At 36.5% G+C, this 14,086-nt stretch overlaps 3 protein-coding genes across 4 annotated transcripts in view; 2 read left to right on the top strand and 1 right to left on the bottom strand.

Moving 5' to 3' along the window:
- LOC125801412 (zinc finger protein 239-like) overlaps positions 1 to 4,786 on the bottom strand; it is a 294,118-nt gene extending 289,332 nt beyond the window's left edge. Inside the window, exon 1 of the mRNA XM_049478098.1 lies at positions 2,911 to 4,786. Coding sequence (XP_049334055.1) covers positions 3,824 to 4,711 — 888 coding nt within the window. The 5' untranslated portion in view covers positions 4,712 to 4,786 and the 3' untranslated portion in view covers positions 2,911 to 3,823. The remainder of the gene's footprint in view (positions 1 to 2,910) is intronic.
- The window catches only part of LOC111189331 (zinc finger protein 239-like), a 239,193-nt gene that overhangs the window by 35,971 nt on the left and 189,136 nt on the right, over positions 1 to 14,086 (top strand). The window lies entirely within an intron of this gene.
- The window catches only part of LOC125801196 (zinc finger protein 271-like), a 173,161-nt gene that overhangs the window by 74,551 nt on the left and 84,524 nt on the right, over positions 1 to 14,086 (top strand). The window lies entirely within an intron of this gene.

Genomic DNA, 14,086 nt, shown 5'->3' with positions numbered 1-14,086 from the left:
AGTAGTTATTGTTAGATAACCTAGCTAGCTAAAACATTCCACACTGAAATAAAGTAGTTAACATTAGCTAACCAAGCTAGCTAAAACATTCCACACTGAAATAAAGTAGTTAACATTAGCTAACCAAGCTAGCTAAAACATTCCACACTGAAATAAAGTAGTTAACATTAGCTAACCTAGCTAGCTAAAACATCCCACACTGAAATAAAGTAGTTAAAATGACCTAAAGTAGCTAGCTAAAACATTACACACTGAAACTAAGTAGTTAACATTAGCTAACGTAGCTAGCTAAATCTTTTCACTCTGAAATAAAGTAAACATTAGCTAACCTAGCTAGATAAAACATTCCACACTGAAATAAAGTAGTTAACATTAGCTAACCTAGCTAGCAAAAACATTCCACACTGAAAAAGTAGTTAACATTAGCTAACCTAGCTAAAACATTCCACACTGAAATAAAGTAGTTATTGTTAGATAACCTAGCTAGCAAAAACATTCCACACTGAAATAAAGTAGTTAACATTAGCTAACCTAGCTAGCTAAAACATTCCACACTGAAATAAAGTAGTTATTGTTAGATAACCTAGCTAGCTAAAACATTCCACACTGAAATAAAGTAGTTAACATTAGCTAACCTAGTTAACTAAAAGATTCCACACTGAAATAAAGTAGTTACATAGACTGTATATAGCTGGACAGAGCATCGTTTCTTAAAAGTGAAGCCACCACAGGTCGGGCGCCCCCTGCTGTTCGGCTGCAGAAAGCTGTGTAACTCCACCCATCCCCATAGGTTTCAATGGCAAAACAGACAACTTTCAATCACGTTTTTTTCTAATATGCTGTAATTCTACCTCCATTATTTAAATGCAACAGCTAGTGTAACCTCTGCTTATATTGTCAAATTTTTATTTCCCTACAGAATTCGGTTTTTAAAACTTTATTTGGCTCTATTCAAAAAAGGTGTGGTTATGGTAAAAGGGCTGCTTATGGGCGGGACCAATAACAGACCGTCAGCTCCGCTCCGCCCCGCTCTGCAGTCTGTGACCGCGAGGCAGCCCTCAGGGGCGGGGTTATTTAAATGAGTAGCCGGTCTCTCCACAGCCTTTCTCCCTCCTCTGGTCTCTACTGCGCAGACTCTGGTCTCTGAATCGCCAAAATGGCGGAAGATTTTGGCTTCATTTTCATTGAATGAATGGGAACGGCGACACGGCGTCCATCTTTATATACAGTCTATGAGTAGTTAACATTAGCTAACCAAGCTAGCTAAAACATTCCACACTGAAAAAGTAGTTAACATTAGCTAACCTAGCTAAAACATTCCACACTCAAATAAAGTAGTTATCGTTAGATAACCTAGCTAGCTAAAACATTCCACTCTGAAATAAAGTAGTTAACATTAGCTAACCTAGCTAGCTAAAACATTCCACACTGAAATAAAGTAGTTAACATTAGCTAACCTAGCTAGCTAAAACATTCCACACTGAAATAAAGTAGTTAACATTAGCTAACCTAGCTAGCTGAAACATTCCATACTGAAATAGACTTGTTAACATTAGCTCACCTAGCTAGCTGAAACATTCCACACTGAAATAAAGTAAATGTTAGCTAACCTAACTAAATGTTAGTTAATTTAATTTTTTAATTAAAATTTTGAACAGTGTTAACTTGCATGGTAAATTTTGAATAGGCATGGTGACCATCACAAAGTGAAGCATTGATTATTTAATATAAGGAGTAAATGTGTGACGAATACCAGGACCCGAGGATACGAGCGCTGATTAGTAAACAGGTTTATTTACAGGACTAGGCAAACAGAGGTGGTCAGGGACAGGCAATGTCACTCATTTGTATGCCTACAAGACGCCAGGTCAGCCAAAACATTAAGTACACACAAAAACTCACCAGTCAGGCAGCCTATTACTGTTACAGTTTCACATTGAAGGGCAGCCTTTAAAAAGTTTTTTTTAATGTGATATGACATAATATTTGTCTCATTTACCGTTGCAGTTCCATTATAGTTAGCTAACTATTGAACACTATTTTACACTAAGCAACGCATAGCCCCTTCCATCAGAACACTGAAAAGGGGTTTGACAACCATGGCCCCACCCCCGTAGTGAAAATCATGAATCTGATTGGTTAGATTGTCCTGCGACTTTGCTAAAGACTCATTACTACAACCTTCACAAAATCAGTAGAAGGGTCACTCAGACACACGGGAGGGGCAGAAGTCATTTTAAAAAGCTTTGATTGGTTAGAACTGCTGTCAGTCAGATAAGAGTCCCATAGCCACTGAAAAACACAGACTAATGCTTTTATTTAGTTGCTGTTTTTTATTTTAGTTAATTCATAAAATATTTGCTCATAGTTTACAATAACTATAATTAGAAGGGCCTTACTGCACACCACTGCTGTAATCTGTAAAAACACTTTGTGAGTTGCTCTGGAAAAGTGCTATACAAATAGAGATTACTAACTTACTAGCATTGTAAACCTGTTGGGAGCATCTGCTAAAAGCTCTGTATCTCGGTAGGCTGGCAGTAACCGGATGTTTTTTTTACTTTACCCAAGTCCATTATTGGAATTCTCATTTGGGTGCCTGTTAGTACTTACACAATAATAACATAAGACATTCTGAAGATCCATCAGGGTCACAGAGAGGTTATCAACCATTTCTTGGGCGGATATTTCAATATAAAAGTATTTTTTTATTGAAACACAGGCATATAAGTAAATGTAGAGGTGAAGCAATACAAACATAATAGTTGGTCCTGGAAAAAAAGAAGAGGAAACTAAATAATTTGAATGTTCTTAGAAACTTTGAAAATCACATATGACATGACATGATATGACATCCAATAAGAAAAGGATAAGAGTATATAGCTTGAGTAACACAACAACCAAATATACCTCTATATCCCTCTTTGGTAACAGATTTTTAATCAGACTGAACCATAGACCAAGGAGAACACCAGCAGAGGGAGTGAATGAGTCTGCAACCTTACTGCGCTACACAAGCCTGATTTGGGTTGATTTCAGTATGGGAACTACAGCTGGAGTGTTTTATTTAAACTCTGGAAAGGATTTTTTGGTCTCTCTGCGGGTCTGGATGCTCCTCTCTGGTCTACATGACAGTACCCGGCACAGTGTCGTCTCTCTGTAGCTCTGGGTCTCACTTTTGTGATCACTCTCTCTGGAGTGGCTAAGTTGGTGTTTTCCCCTTCTCCTTTTTATATGGATGGGCCTGGTGGTTATTAGCATTAAGCTAAACTATGCTAAGCTTGGGAAACTAAGCACGGCTTTTACAGAGTGAAAACAGAGATACTGGAAATTAATGGAAATAATTAAATCTGCATATACTAGAAAAGCGATTAAATGCTTTTAAAACCTTCTAAGCATAAGCACTTAAGATTTGATCCAAAACGCTTGGATGCAAGCTAAGAATCCTACTCTACTACTAACGACTACAACATCTGAATTTTAAAGACTAAGTTATGCTAACCTAACATCTGGTGCAAGCACTGGCAGTGCCCTCACTCTAACTTAAACGACCTTCCCTTCTTCAGAACTAAACTCATAACGTAACTACCCTAAAAACTGAGCTGTGTCTCACGAAGAATGTCCTGGAATATCAAACATACAAGAAAACATAACATGGAATTCAATAAACATCATCCCTGGATAAAATTCATTTTGCTGAACCTGTAAAATCCATTGTTAAATTCAGTTCATGTTTGTTTCTGGTGGAACGTATCCCAAATGACAAGGTAAAACATTTGTGTAGGATAAGGTGTTCTGTCTGAAAGATTTACGATTTGCACTTTTAATTGCCGTGGGACAAATTTGGGATAGTTTTCTCTCCCGTGTGAATGCGCTGGTGTTTTTTTAAATGACTCTGTTGATTAAAACTCTGCCCACACTCTGAGCAGTGATACGGTTTCTCTCTTGTGTGAATGCGTTGGTGTATTTTGAGATGACTCTGTTTAGTAAAACTTTTCCCACAGTCGAAACAGTAATACGGTTTCTCTCCTGTGTGAATGCGCTGGTGATTTTTAAAATGACTCTGTTGATTAAAACTCTTCCCACAGTCTGAGCAGTAATACGGTTTCTCTCCTGTGTGAATGCGCTGGTGTCGTTTGAGATCACTCTGTTCAGTAAAACTCTTCCCACAGTCTGAGCAGTGATACGGTTTCTCTCCTGTGTGAATGCGCTGATGGATTTTGAGAGTACTCTGTTGAGTAAAAGTCTTCCCACAGTCTGAGCAGTAATGCGGTTTCTCTCCTGTGTGAATGCGCTGGTGACTTTTGAGATTACTCTGCACAGTAAAACTCTTCCCACAGTCTAAGCAGTAATACGGTTTCTCTCCTGTGTGAATGCGCTGGTGACTTTTGAGATTACTCTGTAGATTAAAACTCTTCCCACAGTCTGAGCAGTGATACGGTTTCTCTCCTGTGTGAATGCGCTGGTGACTTTTGAGATTACTCTGTTGATTAAAACTCTTCCCACAGTCTGAGCAGTGATACGGTTTCTCTCCTGTGTGAATGCGCTGGTGTTTTTTGAGATCACTCTGTTGAATAAAACTCTTCCCACAGTCTGAGCAGTAATACGGTTTCTCTCCTGTGTGAATACGCTGGTGTTTTTTGAGATCACTCTGTTTAGTAAAACTCTTGACAGAGTGCTGATGTTTCTCCATGTCGGGACTTGGCTTCATTTGTCTTTTAAATGTAGCAAACAATTTCTGCGTGTTCTGGAGATTCTTCAGGATGGCTTCTGCTTCACCTCTTTCAGCAGTTTAACTTTGCTCTTAGTTAAATATCCTGGTTGTTGGTGATGAATTTCAGGAAAATATTTTAATTTCTGGAAAAAACAAAGAAAAATGCCATTGAATATTAAAATAAAAGCAGGTCAATTAACTAAAGAGATTCTAAGTCATTCTAAGTGAGTGATGTTACCCTTTAATCTGAAGCTTTGAGGCGTGTGCCGAAAAAACGACACACATTGGTTCAAATCACATTGCCGATGCTTGATTTGTTCTTCATCACGACAGATGATGTCCAAAGCTTTTTCCTTTAAACCAATTTATAAAAGTTTCCACACATTAACCAAATACATTAATCCAAATCAATGCTTCACAAACCTGATTTTTTTTTTTAACAACTCCTGATAACAGTTCATTATTTTCCACCACACTGGCTTCAGGCTAACAGTGATATGCGCTCCTGAGTTCAAGATGTGTTTTTTGGAAATGTTGATCCGATGCAGTTGTCTTGTTGGTGCAGGGAATTGTAGTTCAAAATAAAATCACAGCAAAATAATGACCTCTTTACTGTTACAACACATCAACCAACCTCCAACAGGAGTGTAAAACATAAGAGTCTCTTTTGTTTACTAAAGGTTAACACAATTATAACAATTTGTAAGAATTCATATTATTTTATGTAGTTCTTTTTCAATTATTTTTGTAGTCTTTTTAACCTCTTACACAAATGTTTAATTGTGTATTTTTGTCAAGTTGCTCAAAGTGTGATTCTTCTTCTTATTTGTATTACCAAATTCATGTTTTTGTTATTATTATTATTATCATCATTATTAAAGTATCAGCAAAAGAGCAGCTGGAGACTGTATTCCACAGTAATGGTTTAACTGGGATTTCTTAAAAACAGCGGGGCTAAAGATGTTGTAATTTGCTAATATTTGTGTTTGTTATTACAGTGAAATAGCAAGTTTTCTGTTAAATCAGTAAGCTAATAAATGGTACTTGTGAAATTCCTCTTCTTGCCTGAACTTTTCCTCACTATAATCACTAAATCTTTCATTCTTACATTTAATATTTTACAAGTGGACTTTTATTTTGACGGGAGAGTCACATGAGTTACCAGCATCTGTTGTGGTGGAACCGGAATAAGTAAAGGAAAATTAACTAAACTAAACTAAATTAGTGTAACTAAGAAATGTGTAGAGACTGATCACACAAACTTAAAAAGGAATTTCCACAGAACTGATTTATCTCAGGTGTGTGTTAGTGATGTGGGGGAGGGGGGGCAGGAGTGTGAGGTACCGTTATCCTGTGTATGATCTGTAAAGCCCCCCATCCCCAGCTCCCCGACCCCCTACTGCAGACTGCTGAGCAGAGCTAGGAGAAGATCCAGTGCTGGTGGTGTAAATGCTGCACATGCTGAAGGTGGTGTTGATGTGGGTGTAGGAGTGAATGTAGAACAGCGTGATGGAGAGAGAGAGAGAGAGAGAGAGAGAGAAACTTCTCCGTACCTTCTTTTGTTCAGCTGATCCTGCTCTTCCTCCGCTCCAGCTACAGTCCCCGGAAGCTCAGCCTCATCCGGGTTATGTGGAGCCCCGCCCCCTCCCCCGCTATATCACATTATACCCCATCACCGATAGAGGGAGCCCGCGAGGGAGTCCTCAATGCATGGAGCTGAATGGAGCTAAACAGCTAAAACTCTCATTTAAAACACTGTATAACTACTTCTCTGGAGTTTTCCTTTAATTTTACAAAGTAGAACAAAGTATTTCACTAAAATAGGAAAGAAAACGTACCACTATATTTCCATTTTCTAAAACTAATGTTTTTATTCAGTAGATTTACTAGCATTACTGCTACTGATGCTGGAGTTACACCCAGAGCTCATTTAAATGGATTAAAACTGCAGTTTAAAAGCAGTTTTAATAATTATCTCTGCGGTGATGCAACTTGTCTCATTTCTTTTATTGTTGAGATTGTGTAAATATGAATGAGAGTTTGTTTAAATGTTTTCTTCTTGTTGGTACTTACATAGATGAAAATAGTAATCTACTAAAATAAATAGGAAAACATATTTAAATATAACTGGAACATACTTGGGTTGTGGGGGCTGCTGCTAAATGGTTGTTAGAATTGGGTTAACTGCACTTACATTAAACTCTAAAATTAAAGCAGCAATTGCAGTTCTGGACAGTATGCAGATCTCATTAGTCTTGATAATGAAAAGGTAGGACATTTTTCATGTTCTTTCTGTTTACAACTCACTCTGAGGAATTCAGAGCACTACAGCGCTCTGACTGGTGTGTCACGGGACCGTGTAGGGTACTACAATCAAAAGTGTTGCAGTACTGAATACTACATACTGGGCGGTGTGTAGTATGCAGTACATACTAGTGCAGTATGCAGTATAGTAGTATGCCATTTCGAATACAGCCTAGGACTGAGATAAAGTGAGCTATGGCTAGCTGCTCACTTTCTCTTATTATGGCTAGACACTGAAAGCAGGTTTTACCTCTTTGAAAACTTGAATGATCTTAATTTGTACATCCGAGTATCAATTAAAGACATTTAAGGCATTTTTTCCTGAAAGAGAACCGCGTTTAGGTGTTGGCTAGCGTTCATGTTTGGTAATTATAACTAGAAAGCTAGCTAGCAGCCACGAAGTGAGCCTCTGAGATTATCAACGAATAAACGTATAATAATAAAAAACGTATCACCATAAATACATGATATACAAATAAACATATTCCATATTATCATACATCACATAAAACATTACTTATTCCCATACAATATGAAAAGTGACTTTATAATATCGTAATTTATCACCACCATATCCACCACATCTTACCTCAGAAAGAGCTGAATAACTTTCCAGTTGCACAAGCTTCACTTTATTCTGTTCAATGAATCAGTAGGAGTCAAATCACAAGAATAACTAAACCTAACTGTTTTTAAAACTTCACATTTTACAATTTTATATCATAATAAATGTATGGTCAACATTTTCTAAATAAGACTAACCGAGTCTCCTAAATCTGAGTGACTTATAACTTTTGTACATTGTACATTGAGGTTGTTCTGAAGTGATGAATCAACCGAAGCTTCCTGAAGTTGACAGCAGATTGATTCATTTCCAGCAATAACTTTTTTTTTAATATACAAAAAAAAGAACAAAATAAAACAATAAATATAATGCACAAAAATGTGTTTTTATTTTAACAATTTAATTATATAAATATTTCATTGTTGTACATAGATATGAACATCTGTGTGTGTAGTATGATGTGAGGTAGTGCAATTGGCTTAGTAAATAAACACTTTTCCAAGGCAAAAACACAAGTGAACAACAGAATGAAAAATATGGAACAAAAAAAGTTCCGAAAGCAGAATGGTTGGTTGTTAAGGGTGAACTGAAATGGACTTAGGGTGTAGTGAATCATGATAACAAATACAAACATTTGTTGAATAGCCCACCTCCATTCTCCCCAGCATTCTGAAATACAGCGCTGTTAGCTAATGCTCCCAATAGACCACAATGCTAGTGATAGGGGCATAGCTTAACCCATACAAAAAAAATCACTATTTTTACACCATTAACAACAAACTCAAAGTAGCTCCACACTTCACTGGTAGAATTCCAAGGATGATGACATTTAAAGCAAGGCAGTGAGAACTTTAAAAGCACACAGATAGTTTATTAAAAACACTGTTTATACACACAGTGCCTACAGATTAGTTTATTAAAACACTCTTATACACACAGTTCCTACAGATAGTTTATTAAAAACACTGTTTATACACACAGTGCCTACAGATAGTTTATTAAAAACACTGTTTATACACACAGTTCCTACAGATAGTTTATTAAAAACACTGTTTATACACACAGTTCCTACAGATAGTTTATTAAAAACACTGTTTATACACACAGTTCCTACAGATAGTTTATTAAAAACACTGTTTATACACACAGTTCCTACAGATTAGTTTATTAAAGCACTCTTATACACACAGTTCCTACAGATTAGTTTATTAAAAACACTGTTTATACACACAGTTCCTACAGATAGTTTATTAAAACACTCTTATACACACAGTTCCTACAGATAGTTTAATAAAAACACTGTTTATACACACAGTTCCTACAGATAGTTTAATAAAAACACTGTTTATACACACAGTGCCTACAGATTAGTTTATTGAAGCACTCTTATACACACAGTGCCTACAGATAGTTTATTAAAACACTGTTTATACACACAGTTCCTACAGATAGTTTATTAAAAACACTGTTTATACACACAGTTCCTACAGATAGTTTAATAAAAACACTGTTTATACACACAGTTCCTACAGATTAGTTTATTAAAACACTCTTATACACACAGTACCTTCAGATAGTTTATTAAAAACACTGTTTATACACACAGTGCCTACAGATTAGTTTATTGAAGCACTCTTATACACACAGTGCCTACAGATAGTTTATTAAAACACTGTTTATACACACAGTTCCTACAGATAGTTTATTAAAAACACTGTTTATACACACAGTTCCTACAGATTAGTTTATTGAAGCACTCTTATACACACAGTGCCTACAGATAGTTTATTAAAAACACTGTTTATACACACAGTGCCTACAGATAGTTTATTAAAAACACTGTTTATACACACAGTGCCTACAGATTAGTTTATTAAAGCACACTTATACACACAGTTCCTTGTCGTAGTTAAGCCAGGAAAGGTCTGATGACAAGCACGAATGAATAGGTAGGAAAGGGGAATAGATTGGAAAATTAATGTCGGGGAAATGCATAACTTTCCAGTTGTTGCTGAAAATATCTCTATAATATCATTTTTAAGCATTTCTTGTCAGTTGACTTATTGTGGCTTGACTAGCTGAAGGTATTGTGTATATAAACTATCTGTGTATATAAACTATCGCACTGTATTTCGGAATGTTGGGGGAGATCGGAGGTGGGCTATTCAACAAAAGTTTATACTCGTTATTTACTACAAATCAAGTCCATGTATATAACTTCTCCCCTAAACTGAAAAGGAGAAAACAGGGGATGGAAAAACAAACAGATTATGGGTCAGATTAGAACTGGATTTGTATGTGAAAAGACATTTTTAAGGCCTTATGCCTCTGTAAAAGCTGGGCTGCCAATAGAACAAATAACGCCTCCCTCATAGGAAATGTTTACGATGATTGAAAGGCGCTTAATTAGCTGATCAGTACATTGTGTGGAACGATGAGCTTCTCCATATCTTCTGTCAAAAGGAGAGTGGTGTTGCTTCCCACAGAGACTCCAACCACCGCAATCCCTCTTCTGTTTTTTTTATCAGGTTTCTGCAAGTAAAAATATTTCCCCCAGTTTTCACCATTAAACAGTTGAATACCGAAAAATTACAGTATTTCTCATTTGTCAATATTTCCTGGGACAGCACGGAAGAAATGACACTTTAATGTAATCTAAAGTAATCAGTGTACATCTTGTATAACAATGTGAGTTTGCTTTGCCCTTGAAACAACTCAACACACAACCATAACAACATTAACACCACCTCCTTTAAACAGCTGCAGTAATAATTTACCTCACAATATTCAGATGTGTAATTTCTGTAAGCTGCAAGAGGGCAAGTTCTGCCAGCGCTGCCTCTCTCCACAGCGCCACCTCGTGGTGCTTTCCCTCTTCTTCTAAGATCAGTTCACCAACAGGAACAGGCCCATCTCTAGTGGCTTGCATCCGGGTTGAAATTAGCTATGAAAAACATAGTGTTAAATAATGCTGTGAAAATACACTATAACCATACGGGGGACTAATTTTGTGGTACCACTTTAAAATAAGACTACCTTTATAAAGGGTTTATAAATGGTTTACAATTAGTTTATTAATGGTTACTAATTAGGATGTAAATGTCTTAAAAATCATTAATAGTCAGTTATAACACATACATAGAAAGGGCAACAATGACCTGTTATGAAATAATGAACCTACAGCCATCTATATTGTTGCCCTTTCTATATATGTGTTATAACTGATTATTAATGATTTTAAAGCATTTACAACCTAATTAGTAAGCATTAATAAACTAATTGTAAACCATTTATAAACCCTTTATAAAGTCTTATTTTAAAGTGGTACCAATTTTGTTTTGTGGAAGAATGTATTTAATTTACCCTTAACCATTTTATACACAGTCAAGTCAGAATATTATGACCAGCTCCATACACCATACACCTATGACCATACACTCACTGAGCATCTTTTTAGCTCCGCTGATCATAAAGGACACTCTGTATTCCTGTATCTGTTTCTCTGTGTACTTTATTATTAAGTTTGCTTGGAAAAGTCAACTTACTGTTCTTCGTAATCTTCTTATTATTATTATCTTATTCTGCGCTCAAAATTTAATCACTATCTCCTCCTACAGCTTGTGACGTAGAAATACTAAATTTAGCAGTATCGTAGGACCTATACCCGATTAGGTTGCTTGTGCTTTTTAAGCGATATATCGTACGTTTTTCGTAAAAACTTCGTAAACGTGCACTTTTTTTCCCCATAGGAAATGAATAGGGGACAACTTTGAACATCCACATAGGTCACAATTTTTGAGATATGAAGACAAAAATCGGACGTTCTTTACGGAAATTTCGACGCTTTGACGTTTTCGTACAATTGTCGTACAAAGTTTCCCCATAGGAATGAATGGGGGGCCTTTCTCTCCCCTGCTCTTCCAGTACTGTGTGTGTTTGGAGGAGCTGCTATATGGAGCAGATACTGATCAAAAGTTTGGACACCCCGGCACCCCAGCCAGGGCTTAGCAACCAGTTAGCAACACCTTAGCAACCACCTGAAAACATTAGCAACTGCATGGCAACCACTTTAGAAATGATAGCAACTGCCTAGCAATCAAATAGCAACAGTTTAGCAACCACCTGAAAAATGTTAGTAACTGCCTAGCAACCATGTGGAATATGTTAGCAACTGCCTAGCAACCACAATAGAAATGATAGCAACTGCCTATCAACCGATAGCAACAGCTTAGCAACCACCTGGAAAACGTTAGCAACTACCAAGCAACCACTTAGCAACCACTTTAGAAATGATAGCAACCGCCTAGCAACCAGTTAGTAATCAAAAGTTTTTAGATTTCAGCATTTAATCAAAAGTTTTTAGATTTCAGCATTTAATCAAAAGTTTTTAGATTTCAGCATTTAACCAAACGTTTTTGGATTTAAGCATTTAACCAAATATTTTTGGATTTAAGCATTTAACCAAAGGTTTTTAGATTTTAGCATTTCATCTAAAGTTTTAGCATTTAACCAAACATTTCTGATTTAAGTGTTAAAATCCTCCACATGTGTCTAGGAAGAAAAATATGGAGAACATAACACATGGCTATCCTAAGTCAAAGAGCCAGCAGAGTTTAAGTAAGAAAGAGGAGAACAGGCAGTAAATAACGGTACAAAAATCTGATTTAATTTTAGCTTCCCACCACTCATTTGCACATACAACAAACCATGGCAGTATTTACATTATTTACATATGCTGTATAAAACAACAAAGAAAGTACCACTCTGGGAAATGTAAACTATGGACGGTGCTACAGAAAAGAACACAACAAAACATAACCATATTAAACTACCTAAAGCCAAATTAAGTACAAAAAGAATATAAAGAAAAGATACTCCCTAACTAATAACCTAAATACAAGGGGTACCTCTTACCTAGGGAACGATACAAACAACTCCTACATGATGTAAAAATGTACAGGTGCACCTATTTTACCTGTTAGCATACCCAGGTGGTACAGAGTTGTCTTTTAGCCAAAAAGAGGGATTAAGTTAACCACATCAGAGAAGTAATACAATAAAATTAGGCTACAAGAGCGCATTGGCCTTAAAGCATACCCCATGGTTCTCTCTCTCTGTCGGCCATCTTGGTTCAGGTCCTTTTGTAGTCTCCACCCACAACTCTCTCCCATGGCTCACCTGAGAGAGAGAGAGAGCGAGAGATAGAGAGAGAGAGAGATACTGCACGTAAGCATTTAACCAAAAGTTTTTGGACTACTTCTCAGCCAAAGTATTTGTATTCCACAATTTAGCCAAGGTTTTGGGCTTTAGAATTCAACCAAATTTGCTCCATTGCTTCATCAGTAAAAAATATTTTAATTCCAATTTAGTCAAATAAACATTTTTACTGATTATAATTTTGCATAAAGGGGATTGGAAAAAGAACAGATAAAGGTAATATATAAGATGTAAACAATATAGGTAAGATTGTGATATCAAGACTTACATATTCTTATGTATTCTTAAGTATTATAAAAATGAAATAGAAATTATGAATTTCAAGATAAAGCGCCACCTACTGTACCCACCCAGAGAGCATAGACAACTGTACTTTTAAATACTGTGCATAGTATTTTGATTGTCAGTTGCAGCCATAATTATTCTGATCAGCTCAGATATTTAGTTTTGATGCAGGAATACGAAGCCTTTTTTGTGTTGCTGCTCTCAGTTCTCTGTGTAGCCATGTGTTGGGGTTGTTGCTTTTGTCTTTAGCCACATAGGTTAGGAGATGATAAGGAGATTCTGAGACTTCTGGTGGACTTTGGTAGTTCACTGGTGCTTGGCAGGGTTCTCCGTGCAGTCTCTCGACTGTCCATTGTGGCTGTTGGGGTGTTGTTGTCCCTCAAACAGAAGTACAGACAAAAAATGGTTCATTTGTGATTAAAAGTAATTCCATAAATGTTGTTCTAAGACACTATAGGGTGGGCTTTAATTCATATTAGCCCCCCCATATCAAACCCACTCCAACGCCCTTGATAGCAACAACCGCGACGTCCACCACTTGCCAGCCCACTTGCCAGCCCTCTGCCTGGGAAACCAGGAGTTTGGTGATACATTTCACTCGGATGGGAGACTCCTTTTTGTAGGGCGTCATCGGCCGTGAAAACATTCTGTGTAAAGAAAAGAGCACAAACATACAAAATAACATGTTTATACTGTTTAATTCATTATGTTTCACTTAATTTATTGTATTACCCATGATTTAACGGTTCATATTCAAATATTTTATTAAACTATATATTATTAAACTGTTTTTGGACTAAGTGGGGCTATTTTGCTGTTATTGTTCTGTTGTGTAACGCTTAGCACTGATTAAATATTACATAATAAAAAATATATATATGAAAATAATTAAAATAGATATTTTCCTTCTTAGCAGCACTTGTGTCCCCATTTTAAAGTGCCTGGGTGGAAACAACACCACGCATCTCTACCAAGCAATTAAAAAAGATATATTTTTATCT

Source organism: Astyanax mexicanus, chromosome 4, assembly GCF_023375975.1.
Source record: "Astyanax mexicanus isolate ESR-SI-001 chromosome 4, AstMex3_surface, whole genome shotgun sequence".
Lineage (NCBI taxonomy): Eukaryota > Metazoa > Chordata > Actinopteri > Characiformes > Acestrorhamphidae > Astyanax > Astyanax mexicanus.
This window is presented reverse-complemented; position numbering and strand designations above follow the sequence as displayed.